Raw genomic sequence first — 20,360 nt, 5'->3', positions numbered from 1 at the left:
CGAGCAAGAAATACAGTCTTCATGTAACTGACAACTTGTTATGTTTGAGAAAAGTGAATCCAGAGAGATTCTTCAATTCCAAGCAATGCTCTGAAGACTGTGTTCAGACTCCCATACATCCCAGCCTGGATTCTACAGAAAGAGCTACTGAGATATACAACACCTGCACAATTTTCAGCTAAATCTGAAATCCAAATTTGAACTTAATACTCAGATGCATGGTTTTGTGACATTACCTGGATGAAGAACAAAAAATACCTAATAATTTTTGCAGTTTGTTGCCAGAGGAAGTTGTAGAGAAAGTAACATTTAGCAATTTATCGATCAGCTGCTCCTGAATTTGTTTAGTTTTAAAAAGGTGCTGGACAGATTCAGGTACTATTTAATGGAAAGATGCATATCAAATGGCTGAAGAACCACAAGGGGAAGGGAACACAAATAGGGAAATCATATAACACTTGCCATCTTCTTTTGCCAGTTTTGGAAAGAGGTGCTGGAGTACACATTTTGTTTGTCAGAGAGTTCCAGTAAGTAGCCTTCAATTTCATTGAATTTATAATTTCCACATCCCAATTTCTGACTGTCCATCTTACTTTGGCAATCACTGTGCCAGAAACTTAATTTATAAATCTGTAGTCTAAAAGGTCTCCCAACTACCCTTCTACGAGAGCCTTCACTGAGGGACTTTATTTCAAGATTTACTTTGGCTTTCAGTAAGTTGGGGCTAGGCCAAGTTTCTCATTTGTTCCTAGTTGAAGGTAATGCGCCTTTTAAATCTTCCATGCCTAAGGAGAATCAGAGTTATTTTGTGTTTTAAAAGTGTTATGAATTTTGACTTTAATAATAATCTCATTCTAGTGCAGAATAAAATAAAACACAGCTTTTTTGCTACGTGGTGAATGCTATTTCCTGGTAATGTTGCTTTTTCAAGTAAAATGTGTCAGGTACTTCTAAGATGCATACAACACAATGTCCTTAAATCCATTTACCATATTTAACAGAACAGAACCCCTCATGTAACACTGACATCTCCATAAATTTATATCAGTAATTTAATGAAGTTTTTTTCAACTTTCTTGCGTCAACTGACATTCAATTTATCATTCCTTACACTCACTTCATGGGTCTAGACTGCATTAGTGCCCAAAAGCTTTAGCTTAAAAATCTCAGATTATTATTGCCTATTATTTTCAGTAAAGTTTATCAAATAGGAAAGAGTTATAATACAGTACTTAGTAGACTTACAACCATGTTGATTATTAATGGGGACAGGTAACCTGAGAAAGGAAAGGAACAGAAGAAACAAGGAAAGACTAAGAAATTAAAAGGCATTATCTGCTCTGACAAAGATAATTGATTATCCTAATCACCTCACTTCTGATGCTGTTCCATTCACCATGTTAAATGTAGGTATCGATAAAGGAACTAAGGGTCAGAAGTTTTCATTACAGGCAATACTATCAGTGAAGCTTGGATTCTGATGTCCCACTTCTGTGTCTATTAGAGCAGAGCTGAATCTCTCTATGCTATATACACCCAGTGTTAATGCAGTATACTATTAGGCTAAGAGGAACTTACAAAACACTGTACACTGTTTCAAAGCACAAGATTCTAAACAATAAGCATTTAGTTAAATATGTACGTGTTAAATGAGAAAATTGCTATCAATTCATCACTTTTGGGGGAACTTCAGCATTCTCTTTCAAACCCTTGTCATAAAATACTGCCTGAAAATCCTCTTAGATCAATGTGTTGAGAATTTAATTAAATCAAGTTACTGAACTGTATCCATAAACAGTGGTTTTAATTCTGTCAACTTAGTATCACTAATGCCATCCATAAATTTTGTCACGTTTACAAAGAAAGCATGAAAAAGTCACAGTTTCACTACATAATAAGTTCCACTCTCTTGTGTGACTTTAATGGGCTGTGTTAGGATAACAGCAGCCAGCCAATTTAAAATTTTCAGGCTTTATTTTGTCAGCATCTGTGATCCAAGGGGTCATTCATTAAATTATGACCTTTTTCTTCTGTGTTATTTAACAAACAGAGAGCAAGGAAGGGAAAAAGGAAAATAATGTAAATACAAGAACATTAAGGAATCCCCCCAGTATTACTTAGTACCTATAACTCATTAACAGATGAAAATTTAACCCTAACATTGAAGACTCTTGTTGGTCAGATATTACCATCTAACAAAAAGAGTCTCCAAGATATGTGCAGTGAAGAGTATGAGATGTCACCCATATTTCCACCCATATTGTCACCCATTTTCCATATAACATGGAAAATATTTCTTCTGAGTATAAGTAAATTGCATGTAAATAATCCTTAACATGTATGGTGAAACATATTCAAATAATTTCATTACAATTTGCTCACCTAGTTTAGGGACAGCAGTGAAAAACTGACACAGAAATATGTTTTTATTTCAATTAAATTACATGGTATTTATTTGGCCCATCATTTAAAAAAAAAAGTGCATAAGGGTAATTGATAAAAACTCATTTCTGGAAGTGCTCATTTTTCACCTTTGACTAGAGAGAAATTCTGGTGAGTAGGCTTGATTTATGATATCTAACTATTAAAACAATAGAGATAATTAGAGGAAGTTTAATGGAGAAACCCCCCTTGAGGCGACAAAAGAAATCTACATGGACTTTCTTGAATAATGATGCCCTTGTCCAAAATTAGCATCCTTCGGCATGACAAAATATAAACAAGAATAAAATAATAACCTAAAGGCTTCATTTCTAAGCCTTCACTAGAGACTTCTGAAATAAAAAAACAGTAAAAAAAATTCAAAAGATATTATGAAGGAAGAAAATAGACTCGTTCACTGGCCAGACTTTAACAGATGAACTAGTCTGTTGCCAGCACTGAAAAAGGAAAGTATTAACATAATCTGTTTGTTTAAGGAAGTCTGCAATGATAAAACAAAACAAAACCAAATAAGAAATAAAATTAAGATGTCACAATCCCTTCTCTAGAATAGATCACCAAAATAGATCATCCCTTCTCTACTGAACAGGTCACCAAAATACAGTTAGGATCAACACAAAAAAGAAGTCTCAAAAAGCGCCAATTATATAATTTTTTCTCCACCACAGGCCTGTTCTCAGCTTCCTTGTTTGCTCTCTGATGTCTCTGCATATGTTTATTAAGATTGGTTGAAATTGGCAAGATTGACATCCCAAAATTTACACACTCCAATGGAGCAGGGGTTGCAAAGCAGTTCATTGTCCAGCAGCACATTACCTGTGGCTTGGCTAAGACTGGGGATACAGATACAATCTAAGCACCAAAACCTATTAACTGGAGACAAACCTAAATGTGTTTCTTTAGCATCCCTCTACATAAATCTCAATACATTGGTTGCAGTGGTACAAATTCCCTTCAGTGTATTAGTCTCCTTCTGAATAAAACAATCCTAAGAGAGCAAGAAAACACCTTCAGTAAGAAATCTTATTTGCCTGTAAGTCACAGAAGGGGTTGGATTGGAAGGGAGCTTTAAAGATCATCCAGTCCAAACCCCCTGTCATGGGCAGCAATACACAAGTCAATGATTTTTATTTTTTTTAAATGGGCTCTAAATTGAAAAAAAACCACTGTATATATTTCCTCTACATTACAAAGATGCTGAATTATCCCCGTATCTAACTGGAAGTTTACCATTCTAGGAAGAGGACCTTCAGCTGGTACATGCACACTCTATGCAATCTGATGAACATGGATTTTGTTTTCAAATATAACTGTGTCATTCTAGGATCTAAAAATTTTATACACAATATGGACCATAAGCACATCTATAAATCAACATATTAAAAGAATGTAAATACTATTTTAAAATATTTTTAATAAACTGTAAAATAAATACATTTAAAATTTTCCCTTGCTATTTTTTAAGTATTCTGTTGTTCTGAAATATTTTAATATATATATTGGATTTGGATTCTACAGAGAAAAGGCTGACAGTAATATTCTGGGTTTGTAAGAGCGAAACTGGGATTACAGTCTCTCTTCTCACAGGCAATATGAACCTCATACACTTTAAGGAATTACAACAACAAGGATTCCAAATCCTTTGAGAATCTGGGTTCTCGGCAGCACCAACCACCGCTATCGTTCCAAGTCACCCAGGGAAAGGAGAAAATTACTGATTTTCATAAACAGCATACATGTTTAAGAACTTTTGCAGTGTGTGTGAGCAATATGTTGCAGTCATTCTGCTACAGCATGCCAACTGTTTCAAAATACGGCCTCTGTGTGTCCATACTTAATATTTCCCAAATTTATGTAATGTGAAATTGGTCCACAAATATTGCATATGCATAATAATAATTAATAATAATAAGTAATAATTATTATTATGATGCAAGCCTCTCATTTGCCAGTTTGCATACCACAGATACTTTTTTTAAAAATTATAACCTCACCAATTCACATCTCTTGATATTTCTGCTATTACAATTCATACAATCTGAGTGTGGATAATTTTCTTTCTAACTTAAAGATAATTTTGAATATCAGCTATTCATATGAGTCTATGTTTGCTCACCTTTTATACTTGGATCGAACTTCCATAGCAATCTCCAAAATCAGTTTATTCTTAGAAAACGCATGGAAGACCAATCAGGAATATATAAACACAGCAATCATAAACCTGTTGTGTTCAAAAGGGTTCTTCACGAGATGATATTAAATATTGTACAACTTTTATCTTCATGTAAATGAAGCTCATGACAAAAGCAGTATTGATGTGTTTTATTTGTTCACTTTGTCAAATGCAAGTATGAGACAAAGAAAAAAACAGTAAAATAGCAAAACCTTTACTCAGCATATTGCTATTAACATATAATAAAGCAGGAGTATAACTGGTAAATTAGAGATACCAAAACTGATTATTTCTAGCCTGAAGTAATGCTTTGTGCTAATAAGACCAAATGTTCTGTTCATGTTCTCTGAATACCAGGAGCTGACACAGGTTTGCTAGCTCTGCTGCTACCATCTAGACAATGTACGTGTTGCTGTGATGTAATACCTCATGAACAAATAGTACATGCATGTAATACCTCATGAGCAAATAGTACATACAGCTGCACACACAAATTGAAACAAGCCACACAGAAGAGCTAAATATAGTTGCTAGCAGAAATTTCCAGAATAGCCCAGCAGGGCTTTTACAAATCAGGACATGAAGAGTCCCTTCAAATTTAAATTTCCCTTGTCGGTTAACTGCTGCTGCATTAGCAAGTCTCCTGAACTGGAAAGCCCTGCTGAGCTGCCTTGCATAGAGTTCTGCTGCTGAAATCCCAAACACAACTATTTGCAAGCTCTAAGTATTTTCAAATGTGACAATTCCTTCACATATGTACTAGAGAGCTCTATTATGTCATACCTGTTTCACTAACCACAGGTAAAAGCTGATTAAAACATACATAATAAAAAACTTGCACGAAGAAATCTGTTAAGTGTTTTAAAGGAGAAAAGCATAAACTAGAATTAGACAGCTGAAAAAGCAGCAGACTTTAGAAGAGTGGGAGGCATGAGCTGCAAAAGTAATACAACACAAAATTGATTATTACACACTGTAAATACTTACATAAATGCCAACCCACTTTATGCATTCACAAACTCTGTAGTCTCTTCAACACCACAAACGGCCACAGGATTACAAATGAGAACTGACCAGAAGGATAAAATTGGAAGGCCAGCTACTCAAAATTCTCTCAAAGATAGCCACTGAGATAATTCCTCAAAAAGGAGAGACAAAAAAGGGAAATAAAGAGGAGAAAATATTCTATATGAGCATGCTCAGCTATTTCAATTATCAAAACCAAGAAGCATCTAGAAAAAGTTTCAGATATTAAGATGCTCTTCTTTTCTGCTATATTTGGGTTCAGACATTCAAGGGTCCTTTGTTTTGCTAAATCAGGTTTAACTTAATGTTAGTTAACATATTTTTACAACATCATAAATTTCTCCCAGTCCCCAACATTGCACCTTCCCATCGCTGACAGTTTTAAAACATATGTCTAGATAACCTGAAGGTTAAACGTGAAGGTCTCAAGAGGCCAATGAAAGATTATTGTTCTTACAATTTCTTGGTGTTGCAAGGTATTTTAAATATGTTAACTATACCAGCAACCTCCTTCAATTATCAAAGGTGGGCATGCTGTTCCTATGAAGTCATGATTATATTGACCTGGAACAATCTATATTCTTCACAAGTTTTATAGAGAAATCATAGCTCACAGTGAGGAAAATGTAGTTAACAACTAATTCTGTGGAAGCTATTACTATTTTAATCAGAAATGTGAAACCATCTCATCATAAGCTGTATGGAACAATGAATCTAAATCTCTGATTCCAGCTCGTGGATTCAGGTAAGCTGTATCAATTAAGGATAAAGAAGATAATTTGTAATCAAGTTTTCCCCTTTAATTTTAAACACTTTGAACTCAAGCAAAGTACAAACTAAAACAAATTTGCTGTGGAAAAAATACTACTGTCAGTGTCCTACAGGACTTAGGAACACACTGTGCATGATCGTGCATTTAAAAATCTTCCAACATTATCTCTTTACTAAGGTCAAACTCAGCACCAGTTTAAAAATAGATTGTTCTGAGGGCAAAGGGGATCTTATGCAGACACCAACATCACAGCAGGCCTTCTGGGTGTACAGGATGCTATTATCATTTGCTTGCTGACAACATACTTCCCTTTATATGGCAAGACCACATTTCTGTCATTACAGTTGCCCTAGTTCTTGAAACATCAAAGTTATTGTTCTGAGAATGCCACTAACTTATCCCTTAAAGCAAACATATAAACTAACAAATAAAATAAGAAATATCACTAGGTATCTCTTTTTTGCCTTAAGATATACATCACTAATTACTGAAACCCTAAATGACATTATGCTATGGATCATGGTTTTAAGAGAACAATATTTTAAGTTTTTACTTCTACCTTTTTCCCTAGTCCAAATTTCTGCTTTTATACTAGTATTTTACATTTCACAAAGGTAGCCATAAAAAAGATACCTACAGTAGCAGGTAAAATCAGAGCTGAGTGGCTAGAGAGTAGCAGGCTAGACTCTTCTGCTCCATATTGGCAGAAGACATGGGTCAAGTTCAAATCAATTTAAGTTCTATTTATGAAATAAATTAAAAAGATTCTTGTTGATTCTTCCTACACCAAGTCATTAAATTACAGACACGACATGAAAATTAGTATGTAATCCCTCACTTTGCTTTCAGTTTTCTATCACATTAATTTTTTGCCTTCATTTTAGGTGTCTTTTATCCTTTATTCCTGACACATTTCTCTCTGATTTTCAGTGAAAAAGTTGACGCTGTCTTTTACGAATTAATATGGTCAGATTTAACTGAAAATTTAACAAGTGAGCAAACAATTGCTTATGTACTTTAATCAGGCTCCTCTTCTCACTTGGGAACTACTGTCCACATACATTTGCAAAGCATTCCCTTTACCATAGCATGTTAAACACTACCCAGTCTTCAGATGTCTGCTTTCAGACTGCCACCCACACCACTGATTGTTTCACCAAATGCATATGCCTGAAACTACTTGCTGTTTCTGCTTTAGAGAATTTGCAATCTAGCTATAAAACTCAAATGCAAACACACGATTCTATGTACATTCAGCCATTAACATAATAGTTTTCAAATACATGACTAGGTGTTTTAGAAGCAGCTATATATGACAAATATCACAGCCACATCTACACATTAAGAGGATTTTAGAAAATCCACTTCCATGCTATTAAACAAGTTAAAAACACCACAAACATACTGTAAACATTAACTGGTAACGTTGAATTTTAACCTTGAAAGTGTATAGCTATTATGTATCATGTCTTAAAAGTTCCATTGCTGAAATTCCATTTGATTCAGACAAACAGAATAATTCAGGTTGGAAGGGACCTCTGAGGGTCATCTACTTCAGCTGCTGGCCAAAACACATGCAACTGGAAAGGCTGATCAAGGTGCTTGGGTTTTTGCTAGTGCAATTTTAATTAAGGACGGAGGTTTCATAGTCTCTTTCACTAATGACTTAGCCATTCTAATTCTGCACTTTTTTCCCCCTTATAACTGGTCAGAATGCCCCTTGCTGCAATTGTGGCCACTGTCTCTTGTCTTTTTGCTGTGGACCTCCAAGAAGACTTAACTTTATTTCTCTGTAGCTAATCAACAGATAAACAGACAAGAACATTAAGGTCCTCTTTCAGCTAAACAAATATATATGCATGTATTTAAAGCTAAATGTTGTTAAATTGACTTGCCAAGAACAGATGATTACACATTAAACAAACATACATTACTTTCATGAATAGAGCCTTATATAATTTCCCTAGAAAATACAGTGATGATAAGTTTAATTATCATTTTAAACCTGATAATTTGCCATTGCCTTGCTTTTGCCTTTGATAACAGGCTAAAAAAAACAGAAAACAAGGCCAAGACTGCTTATTACATGCAAAAATATTTATGTCCACAATATATTCAGTACAGGTCAAGACCCATGGTTTTTCTTCCACCTTCACCAATTAGATTGGAAATAAATATTTTTCATGTGTAAGCAAAATTCACTTTGTCAGCATCTGTGTAGTTCATTGAAAGATTCCTAGAAGTAACATTCCGTAGTTAATATTTACTGCTCATAATACAACTGATTAAACTGGCTAAGGGAAAGTGATTACTGGAAGATACGAAGTGAGCTGTGGCAATGTTTAATTTATAATTTGTCCAAGAACACAATGTATGAAATATCCTGTAAAATAAAATACGTCCTCAGTATTTCCCAGATTGAAAACAAAACAAAAGCAGGCTAGACTAAAATGTATTTAGATATGTTTTTGCACAAACAGAAACAATTGGTTAATTGCTTATGTCCAGGACACATATGTATACCAAGCTTCATCTCTTCAGAAAAATTACCGCATTCTAGGTTTTAACCACTGCTGAATCATACTATAACATCCTACATATACTTCTCAGTTAAAGCTTTCATACTCCTACAGGCAGCAGAACTTAGCATTGGAATATGAAAGCTTTGATGCTAAGGAACTGGATCTTTTTGAAAGATAATGGTTTCATACAGAAAAGAAAAGGTAAGCTGATTTCTAGAGTTATTCTACAAAGAACGATTTTTCATCACTCCCTCTCTTCCTAAGTATAACACAAGTGCTTATAATAGAAGGTGATATAGCATCTTTAGATACAAAATGTGCACCATTCATGATTCAAGTAAAGCGATATGAAAGGTAAACTCTTAATCTAGTGAAAAGTTTATCTTAAACTGAATCTACTATTTCATGAATTCAGCAGTCAGCATTTCATCAGTTCATGAAACCTAAGTTTAAGTACTTTGATTTGTTATCTTCCTTAGGAATCATACTTGGTACATTGGCTTCCTTAAATCCTTTACCCTAAAGGGAAGGAAATTACAACAAACTATCAGTTTATTTTCAGTTTAACAATTCTCTAAAGCACCAGGCTATCTGTTCAGGAGATTGAGAATACATTCAAAAATTATGGTCCATCTATATTTATCATAATCAAAAGTATGCTTGATCTCAAGTGCAAGAATAACCATATGAATACCCATAACTTTTTTATCCTATAGTATCACAGATGTTCAGCCTGAATTTACATAAGAAGGAGATGTCTAATCTGAATACACTGTAGAGAATGAGCATTGGAATTCCCTACCAGTTGCTGAAACAATTTTCCTGCCACTTCCAGCAACAAAACTGTGTAGTCTATGTCACTGAGTTATAAAACCTTTCCTAGTTCTAGGTACCTAGAAGCAATGCCAGTCATAAATAACCAGTAATTACTTCTCAGCATTTGGAAATGTACTGAAAAAAATATATCAAATATTTTCCTATCAGAGTTGTCAAATATTTTTAAGGTTAAAGAAAAAAAAGTTCAGGATAAATATACTGTTACCTTTCTGTATGTACATTGCAGCAGGCATTTCCATCACCAGATTCTGCTAGAGCAAAGCATGTTCCTAGCATCTAAATTGTAAATATTTCAAAAGGTAAAAGTGACATTTTTCTAAACCAAGGCAGGTTTCAAGCTCCTTTTGCTCAGCATGAGCTTCACAGGGCAGTCAACCATCATACTGCCAGGCAGAGAGTTACAGGATCAGAGACAGCTTTCCAGCCAACCAAATCATGGCTGCAATTTCTGCAACATTCCAAGCAGCTGTCCAGTTAGACCCAGGATCTCCTACATACTATGACTGTCCATCATATCGAACAGTAGAAAAAACTATTCTATGCCATTCCCTTTTCTATTGAATTTCTATTGCACAGGTAAAAGTTATTTCATTTGTTGGAACAGATTTTTTCCTCTTTCTCATATGCCTGATCACTAAAAAGTGAAGTAAAAATACTTAAATCAAACTAAATTAGTTAATTTTGTTTCGAGATTGAAAATTACTGTTGACATTCTTCCTACAGCAGAACATAGGTCCTCCTTATGTACTAATTAGCTGCTAACACCTAATCATCTTACAATTTAAAGATCACAACATAACCAGTTTTTCTCCCATCTTTCTCACTTTCCAAAGAATCAGACGTACATATATTTGTATGAAACTTCAAATTAACTTGTTTTTATTACTCATATTCTAACCTGAGTTGCAATATACCCATAACTTGCAGTTATTCCAGTGTCAATACATATGGGCCAAGAAGCAAAATACTCAAAAAAAGGAGTAGAGATCTGTAGATTATCCTGTATAGAACAGCTTTAATTTTTATGCGACTGAATTGGTATTGACGTGGGCGAGATCGTAACTTCCCTCCACTTTCGCTAGAATATGTCTTAGTGAAATTTTATGCTACTTACCTGAGCAGTAAATTCAACCAGACTGTGCATCTGATTTTTTGTCAAGCCCCTCAACGCTACATTTTAAATGAAACACAAAGACTATATGCAGAGGGAAAAAAAAAAAAAAGGAAAAAACCCAAACCAAACAATAATACCACCAAAAACAGAAAACTAGAAACAAACCAACCAAAAAAACCCAACCCACAACTACCAGCAAAAGACACAGCAATAGTGATTTATAGTTTTTCAAAGTTGCACCCTTCAGCCACCGTAAGAATAATGCCTCACACAGGAATGTATGGAATTATCTTATGAGCAGTCATTAAGATTAAATGACTGTTTATTAACTAACAGGAATTCACATTTTAAACAGAATTTCTGATGTCCAATTTCTTCATGGGATTCTAACCAAAATAAAAATAAAAACATTCAAATAATGGTCTGTTATCTCAACATTTCCCTCTAGAGCCAAAATTACTGATCTTATAGCAAGGTTCTAGATACACTTATACCCTATCAAGTTCCTGACGTAATTTAATAATTTTATTTGACATACATTGCTGTGACAGAATGACAATTTCTTCTTATTATTTCATAAACAATTCACCACTGAATTACATTAGCTTACGTTAGTAAGGTTCATGTCTAGTTTCTTCCAACAAGCTTAACTTGATAAACAGTGAAGCGGTTTTAGTAAACTTGCAGCGTAGTATTCTAATGGATACTGTAATAAATATTTAGCAAGCAACAACTAGTTTCTTAATTCAACAGTAGGGTACTTAATTCAATAGAAAGACCAATGAAATCAGCATCAACTAGAATATGAAGTTCTCACTGGCACTACTTACAATGTTATAGTAGTCTTCCCAATTAATCAACACCTCTTTCACAAATGGCCCAGGCTACCTAACTGACTTCCACATCATTAACTTTTTCAAAATAAAATATCATTATGTTTAATTATCCAAATTGTAATTTGACCACTAAGGAACCTGTAAGGCATAACATCCATATATGTTACTTTTTGGCGTAAAGAGTCTAGCCAGACCCTTTCCAGCAGTGATTCTTGCAATTAGATCTTCCTACTCATATCCACAGACCTTAAATCAAGTAACCATAACTTTAACTGCCACAAGTTCTTTCCTCCACAACTGCTCAGTTTCCACAGTATTACAATATTTGCCTACTTGAACCCATCCTGAACACTTCATAATAAAACCAAGGATCATGTAAAGTATCTGAAGAGTTTCCTTAGAAAATGGATTTTACTTACTTTATAAATAGAAGATGCAAGTCTTTCTTCCATGAACAGTATTAACACACACATTTAATATATCTACACTAAAATAAATTGTAACACAGATAACAAAATGAGAACTACATATTTGATTTTTATCAGGAAAAGACATGAGAGGTTTCTTTCCCACTAAAAGAACAGAATAGGAGAAGATTTTCTGAGGTCACTGAGGAACAGAAACTCAAGTGATTATTTAGCTTCTGTGTCAGCACAACCTTCTTTGCAGTGTCCTACCTGCCAGAAGACAGATGACTTGGTACAGAGATCTAAATACAAACAAAAATAAAACAGAAATTGGAAGATTTAAGAAGGTCAAGCAGAGGTATTCGTAAAAGGTTGTCCAGAAAGAAGCTTTCTTAAAAATAATACAAGAACCATTAAATGTCCATTCACATTATATCTATCAGAATTTAGTGGAAAGTCTTTTATAATTACAACTACAAATTCAACACAGTTCCTTCATTAAGTACCTTCTTACTGATATTTATTTTACTAGGCTAGTCTCAAGAATGAAATTCCAATTAGTGATCTTTTAAGAATAGTATGTATTCAGTTTTCGCCATTAGAGAACTCCTTTTTTTTTTTTATCAACTAAACAGGACTAGATTTCTTCAAAAATGGGATTATTCAGATTTGTATGTACACATTGAAACTTGCTACACAATCACATAATATCATCATCACAATTATCTTTTCCAGTTCTTGTTTCTGAACGAGTGCCAATGAGGGACACAGTCACAGAAAAAACCTCACATGCAGTACTCCGATTCTTCCTCCAGAATGCTGATCTGCACTGGATTTTTCAAAGATCAAACACACATAGCCTTACACAAAAATGCTTAGCAGTTTATCCAAAGTAAGGGAGTTTACTGAAAGGTCTGAGCATAATCTTACAGTCAGAGGAAGCACTGACAGAAACCACTTTATATCCCTCATAAGGATAATAAGGATAGGAGATAGAAAGTATGCTTTTTTTTTTTTAATGTCAAGAAAATTTCTATAAAGTTGGGTTTGTACTTAAAGGAATTACACTTCTATATGAGAACTCACAAGAAGCTGACAAAATATACAACATTTATTTCCTTGTTTTTAAACATACTGCCCATTTTCATTTAGCTATTATAGTTCAAACCTCTAAAAGCATGTTACCACTCAGAATGTACAGAACAAACACCACTGGTTGTCATTTTTTTACCAGATTAAATTACCATAGCTATTTTTATTTGACACAGGACAACACATTCTACATTAGAAATCTACATTAGAAATGCAGAGACACCTCGAACTTACCCAGCAAGTAGGTTCCTGCTCTCAGTCACACCTTGGAGAAGGTGTTCTCTCTATTACAGACAAAACTCAAACTCTAAATTAACCTCTAATTTTTAATCTCCGGGTTAAAATTTGCATCTGGGAATATTTACAACCCTGAAGTTTCATCACTCGAAAATCTAACAACATAATTTATACTGCAGTCATTGTTAATTCCTTTGTTAAAAACCTATTAACCAATTAAGGAACAAGACAATTTCCAAACTTCTATTTATTTAAGAAAACATATTAAAGGTCGAAATTAATACTGCTGTGTCTTCAATTCAAAAACTTACTCAAATTTTGTCACATCAATAAAATACCCATTCTACATACACATGCTGATATGCAAAATTCTACATGTTGCACCAACTTTTTTCTATATTAAGAAAAAAAAATTTTGGAATAAAAAGAGGGCATGATTTTACAATCAGGACATGGGGTTTTCCATAAAAACAACCAAAATGAATTCTAGACCTAGAAGTCACTCTTCAGCAGCATCTTTTTATAACAATGCCTGCATTTCTGCACAGTAGAAACCAAATTACATACAGGTAAATTGGTAAAAATGTCCATTAATCCACAATAGAAGAGCATTATCTCCACAAGTACCGGGAATTGCCATTGCAGCACATATTCCTGAGGAACTGCATGACCTGTCCAGCCTACAATGTGATGCACAGTGCTACAGTTACAATGCTCTTGGCACTCATATCTGACAAAGTTCTACATAACTGCTCGTATCTACCTCAGCAGAGCTCTCACAAAACACAATGCCTGTTTCAATACAAAAGTTATTGAAAAACGTGCATCCATTTATCTTTGAAAGATGACCTCGTGCCACATGGTTGTTTTCTTTTCGAAGCTAAATAAATGCATCTCCAAAACAAAACAAAAAACCATACAGGTTGGGTTTTTTTAAATCTTTTTAAGAGATGCAAAGATAGTGTTCTGGAACATGTAATAAGAGAAATTACTTAATTTATTAAATACTTATTCCTGTTTTGATTTTTAGTTGTATAAATCCAAGTAATATAGCAGTACCTAAATTAAGCTCGAGCAAGTGATCAAGTTAAGAATGATACGTATTTCTCTTAGCTTTGAATCAACTTAAAATTATGAGTTCAAAAGTTAAAACATGTAACACTGAGCTCTTTTAATTCTGGTATCAATAAGGATGAGATGAAGTTCAGAGGAAAAAAAAAACTTCTTGCCTCTAGGCTGAGGTAAGATATTACTATTCGTAAAACACTAAACCGTGATTAAACAAATAATTTTTTGCTACAAACTTATCTCTCCATTATTTTTATCTGACTCTAATTTTACAGTTTTAAGGACTAATGCCATTCTAAATATCATGTCCAAAACCAGATAAATGCACATGCTTGCACACACAGTGGTTAATTTCACAGCTGTGGTTGTGATACATGGTTTCATCTACATCAGATACAGAGACAGGGATTACAGAGGCTCGCAATCTTCACTTAGTACCTTAACTAGGCATAAACACCACCAAGAACTTGGGGACAGGGTGTTCATCTGCAATAAAAGTCAGAATATAACAAAAATATATGTTTATCAAGAACTAGTTGGACGAGAGAGGAAAAACTTTTAGATCTGCAAACAGTATCAGAATCCATAACCACTGGCTCACTAATTCTCTCTTAAGTGGTTCAGGACCATCAACACTAACTCATCTATTTGCTCCAAATTTTGGCTGCTGGCCTCCTATTTACGCTGGACTTTGCCAGTTGGGATCTCAACAATCCCTTTTAAGAATTGTGATAGAAACAGCAGCCATCCAGAATGACACAGTATCCCTCATGGTGCAAAGAAAGCGATCGGTTTGGATGGCCCTGGTCAAGCTGCCATGAATGAATATTTTACTTCAGCTCTTGTTCTGCAAGAGACTGCCCTTCCATAACCTCCTAGTTATTTTCTACTATAACTTGGCAAAGAGGAGAGAGTGGACAAACGTAAAGCAGCCAAGAAGGACACAAAAGAAGGTTTACGTATCTATCTGCTTATCTCAGTCACATCAACACTTTCTCAGATGGATTTCTGAAGGAACAGAAAAAGCAGCAGCTGGTGGGAGACCGGCCTTCCCTGTTCATGCCTTAGCTAAATCAGCCAATTCCTCTGAGGATGACCAAGTAAAATTCATGCATATATGTAGGATATCTATTCACCAGTGAGTTATAGTAATCATAGGTAAATAATCAAAATGAAAAGGATAAAAGTACTAACCTGTTTACACAATAAAAGCCTCATTTACCAAAATTAAGTCTGAAAAACTCATGAGTACAAAATCACATTCAGCTACTATATCCTGCAAGCCTTTACAATATAACATAATTAAAAACTTTAAAATACAATATTAGGCTAAAGATGATTCTAACAAACCCATATCATTAATTACTTAACTTAAAAGTTGTTACTGATATATAAAATATCCTTCAATATTTTCATACCAGAACTATCCAATAGATTATATTTACATTGTTTAACTTTCTTTGTATTGATCTTAAAGTCCTTTTTGAATTCTCTAATCTGATTATTCAATGTACTTCCCAAAGACTAAGAAAAACTTCAGTACAGTGCATAAATGCAATGTGATTTCTTCCATACGAGTGTACATAAACTTCACTCTTGCCTTAGAGATAATGCAAAATTTTCCAAATATACAAAAAAACCCACAGCATCTAAAAGACCAGTTATCATGCTCAAACATACAGCAAAGTGAAAGCAGTCAATGCAATCACAAACAATCAAAAAGTATAACAAGAATGAAACTGCTAATTCTGTTTTCTGATCAGACAACATGCTCATTTTCTGTTCAGTCTATTAATTACTAATCAGTTACATTGACTGGTTTAAACGATCACCAGAGCGTGACTTGGGCAGAGGGATGCCCACACAGGCAGAATGAGATGTTACAAGCAATCATTAAACGACCTGAAATCAGAGTCCTTTTGCAATATTGTTGTTGCAAACCTGAATTAATTCATATCTGTAGCTGGATCATTTACAGAAAATGTTACATTACAGACAAGAAGACAGATCACAGTGTAAATTTTAAGTGTCTAACAAAAGAAGAATATGTGAGAAGGTTGGCTTTAAGAGCTGGTAGCGAAAATTGTCTTACAAATTACCACTACAGTGAAGACATAGGCAAAAAAATGGGAAAATTAAGAGAGATATATGACAAAAAGGAAGCCAGATAATATAGCTTCCAAAGACATTTCTGTTAAAATCTACACAATATGTATTTCACTTAGAAAACTAAAACCTTAAGCTTAAACTATCCAACCATGTAGCACGAGTATGTATTATATCACTGTGTTGGTTATACACACTTTGACATTCCATTTCTATATTATATTAAGGCTGAAATGGAGTTTCTGTCCTCTGTTAGTCTTGAATATTTTCAACAGTGAAACACTGCCACCTTTTGACTTGATACACAGACCTCCCCATTGTAAATGCAAAATTGGTTTTTTTGCTCCATCTTTCCATTAAGGAGGTGGTTGAATTCTTGTGATCTTATCTAAAATTTTATTCAGTAGACATATTTCTCCAGGAAAAAAAAAATATGAGTTGATAAGGAAAGACTGTATTTCTCAAAAATATGAGTGTATAGCCAAACAACTTTAAAGGAATACTCCATTAAGCCACAATGTTTTATCTGTTTTCTCTCTTTATCTCACAACTCTTTGTTCTTGGCAGTTTTGGTACACATGTATGCTGTATCACATAATATCTTGCACAGCATTCCTTTCTAATAAAACTTGGTAATACACTCTTTGAACATTTGAGTTTTGAAAATGGATGACAGGAATAACAATAACGTGTTATCAAAAATTTTATGTTCCTTGCTCGTATATATACTTACATGATTCTAGATTAAATATTGATGGTTCAACATCCATATAAGCACGTTTTGAAATGTATGCAAAATTACTTACACCAATGACACAATGTCCCCTCGTTGTACATCATAATTTCGAATGCTCCAGTGGTTTAAGAGCACTACATCAGATGCTTGTCTTCCCCCAGGATTCAAAGAAGGCTGAGAGAGGGGGACAAAAAAAACCCAATCATCTTTAGATCTACATTTCCTTTATGGATTTTCCACCTCTCATTCCACCAACAGGTAAAATCCATTAAAATCAGTAAAAACATGCCCAGTTACTGTAAGAGGCCAGGAATCTGCTGTATTATGAGAAATATATTTCTTTATTAAATGACATGTTAAGTATAATTAATTTCTGACAAACTGTACTTCATATCTTTCAGTGCACTACTGCATGTAAATCGAATTACAAAGGATAAATACTTACAGGAAGCCTGATGAAAAGAAGAGATTGCCTTTAGTGCTTATCATTTAATATTAAAATCAAAGGAGAACTAAAAACACTAATTCCCAGAAAGAAAAAAAGCAACATTTTTTTTGCTGGCATCTTACTGCTTATACAAGCATAATGCACTAAAAATTAAATATGTACTTATAACAGTACTAATTCCAGCATCCTTTGCAAAGGGAAAAAACAAACCCTACACCTACAGCATGCACTGGCAGTAAATGTGAGCCTTCCATAACAGGATAAATAGGAGCTTGAACTCTCACAGAACCACACATAGAAACAAGACTGGTCACTAAACTCAGCATTAAAATAGCCAAGTAATTAATGAGTACAGAGTATTAGGAGGTATGTAGAACCACATATAATTATTTTGTGGGATGTGATACAAAACCAGAGTAGCTGGTCAATGCTGGCTCCTAGTTAACCCATAGGAAATGTCAGAGGAAGGAAGCAGTCCATCACAGTACTGTCTGCATTTAGTTTTGCAGAGCTCATTTCAATAAAAATACTCCTTTTTACTAGACAGAAAGTATTTAAGAGTATTCCAGGCTAAAGTCTTCTGATAGCTTATTTCTCAGTAAGCTTTTTCAGTCTCTTCAAATACAATTACAGTATCTCCAAGTGGGACAGCAGATGACCTTTAATTTAGATTCTAGAGTTAGGTGACATATGCAATAAAACAGAGTATTGAGATTAGGCAGCCCCTCATTTGTCAGTATGAGAGCTGCAATATTAGCTAATTTTTTTTGTGGTTGTTTTTTGTTTGCTTGTTCATTTGTTTTGTAGAAGAGGGTTTTAGTGCTCACCTTACAATCTAAATCTAACTTGGACTTTCCCAAGAACCACTAGACTTTCACTGCTGATATGTCCCTCCCCAGATCGATAGTAGTTTACTTACCTTTGATAAGTAAACCAGTTGGGAGACTGAAATGAACTGTTCTCAACACAAGTAATTACACAATGTTAAATTTAATCGTATTCTCATTCAGCAAAACTTTGCTCTTAAATACAGATGGTTAATTCAGAAGCAATTGGAAGTGCAGATTTCTCTTTGCTACAGTTTCTTCATATTTTCTTTGCTAACCTGATTGGTTGAAAAACATCTATGTCAAATTAGACTTGTGAAAAAATTGCTTTTCAAGGTGCAAGAGGAAGTACTGTGCTGGGGTCCTCAGTAGGTGTAATTCAAATGAACAGTAAGCAATATGATAGGTCAAAAGAATAAATGTGTTGGGGGAGGGGGAGGGATATGACACAATATGTTTACTTCAACAGCAAACAAGGCTAGTTACATTTTGAGCTGTGGACTATGGGCAAGTTTCTAGTCAAGTAAATCTGCAGATCAAAGCAGATCACCTTAACATCCATAGACATATGGTTCAAGTCTAAGCTGTAAACATATTAACACTGATCACTATTTTATCTACCAGACTCTAAGCACTGCAAAAAACAGATAAATGAAAACCAGAAGTTAAGTAGCAGATATTTGATTAACAGGTTTTAATCAGGATTTCCAAAATCATTTACCACCTTCATAGCATTTTCCACCAAAGGATCGTTTATTTACATAAAAATGATCTACACACAAATGATCTACACACAAATCCATTAACAATTCACAGTCATACTCATTTTGCTAAATGCAGGCAGATATGGGCCAGAAGCTAACAACAGTACTAAGTATAAGGCAGAGACTAATCTTACAAAGAAGGAATCATACATATAGGATATTCTCACAGAGTTAACTCCTTAGTATTCAAAAGTATCTATCTTAAAGGGCCAAAAGGATGAAACAAATTGAAATTTTAAAACCACTGCTTCAAAAGATGATGTATTTCACAGTTGATACTTAGAAAAAATCTACATGACTGTTCACAGACTTTTCCTCTCAAATAATTCTATATGAACTACATCTTACAGAGAAATACACCAGGTAGGTACAGTATTGCCCTAGTTGGGTTGTTGCAGCTGTTTTCTGTATTTAAACAAAGGAAATGCTTTAGAATTGAAATACCTTTAGATATTACATAATCTTTTTAACTTAATGCACTATAAATGCATTTTTAACAATAGCTAATGTGGTTTTGACACACAGAGTGGATATCCAACTCATTATACGTTATGTTTGAGAAAAATATGACAGTGTTGGGCTTTTCTTTCTGACAAAACAACCTGACAAATGCACAGACAAAAATACAATTTTGTTAGAAGAAATTTAAGGAAAACTAGGAGACTTTCATTTTACATCAACAATTACTTTTATCTATTACAAAAAAGAAAATCTAAATGCTTCAGCAAGCCTTTATCTATTGTAAATTACAAAAATTGGATTCTACAGCAAAAGTATAGAAATAACACAACTTATTCCTCATGATATTTTTACCACTAGTAAGGTTTCAGATCTAGCAAAACCAAAATACAGTTTCTCAAAGAGAGTCAACAAATAGGCTCACAAGGGTTCTTTATAAGAAACAAAATAATACAGGGACCTCTTCCTTCTTCTAGCTTGAAGCATTATGACTT

The 20,360-nt window shown here is 34.1% G+C and overlaps 1 protein-coding gene across 1 annotated transcript in view; it reads right to left on the bottom strand.

Annotated features, from left to right (window-relative positions):
• The window catches only part of IMMP2L (inner mitochondrial membrane peptidase subunit 2), a 421,899-nt gene that overhangs the window by 390,677 nt on the left and 10,862 nt on the right, over positions 1-20,360 (bottom strand). The window contains exon 3 of the mRNA XM_017817873.1: positions 17,439-17,542. Coding sequence (XP_017673362.1) covers positions 17,439-17,542 — 104 coding nt within the window. The remainder of the gene's footprint in view (positions 1-17,438; positions 17,543-20,360) is intronic.

Source organism: Lepidothrix coronata, unplaced genomic scaffold (genome assembly GCF_001604755.1).
Source record: "Lepidothrix coronata isolate B3197 unplaced genomic scaffold, Lepidothrix_coronata-1.0 Scaffold63, whole genome shotgun sequence".
Lineage (NCBI taxonomy): Eukaryota > Metazoa > Chordata > Aves > Passeriformes > Pipridae > Lepidothrix > Lepidothrix coronata.
This window is presented reverse-complemented; position numbering and strand designations above follow the sequence as displayed.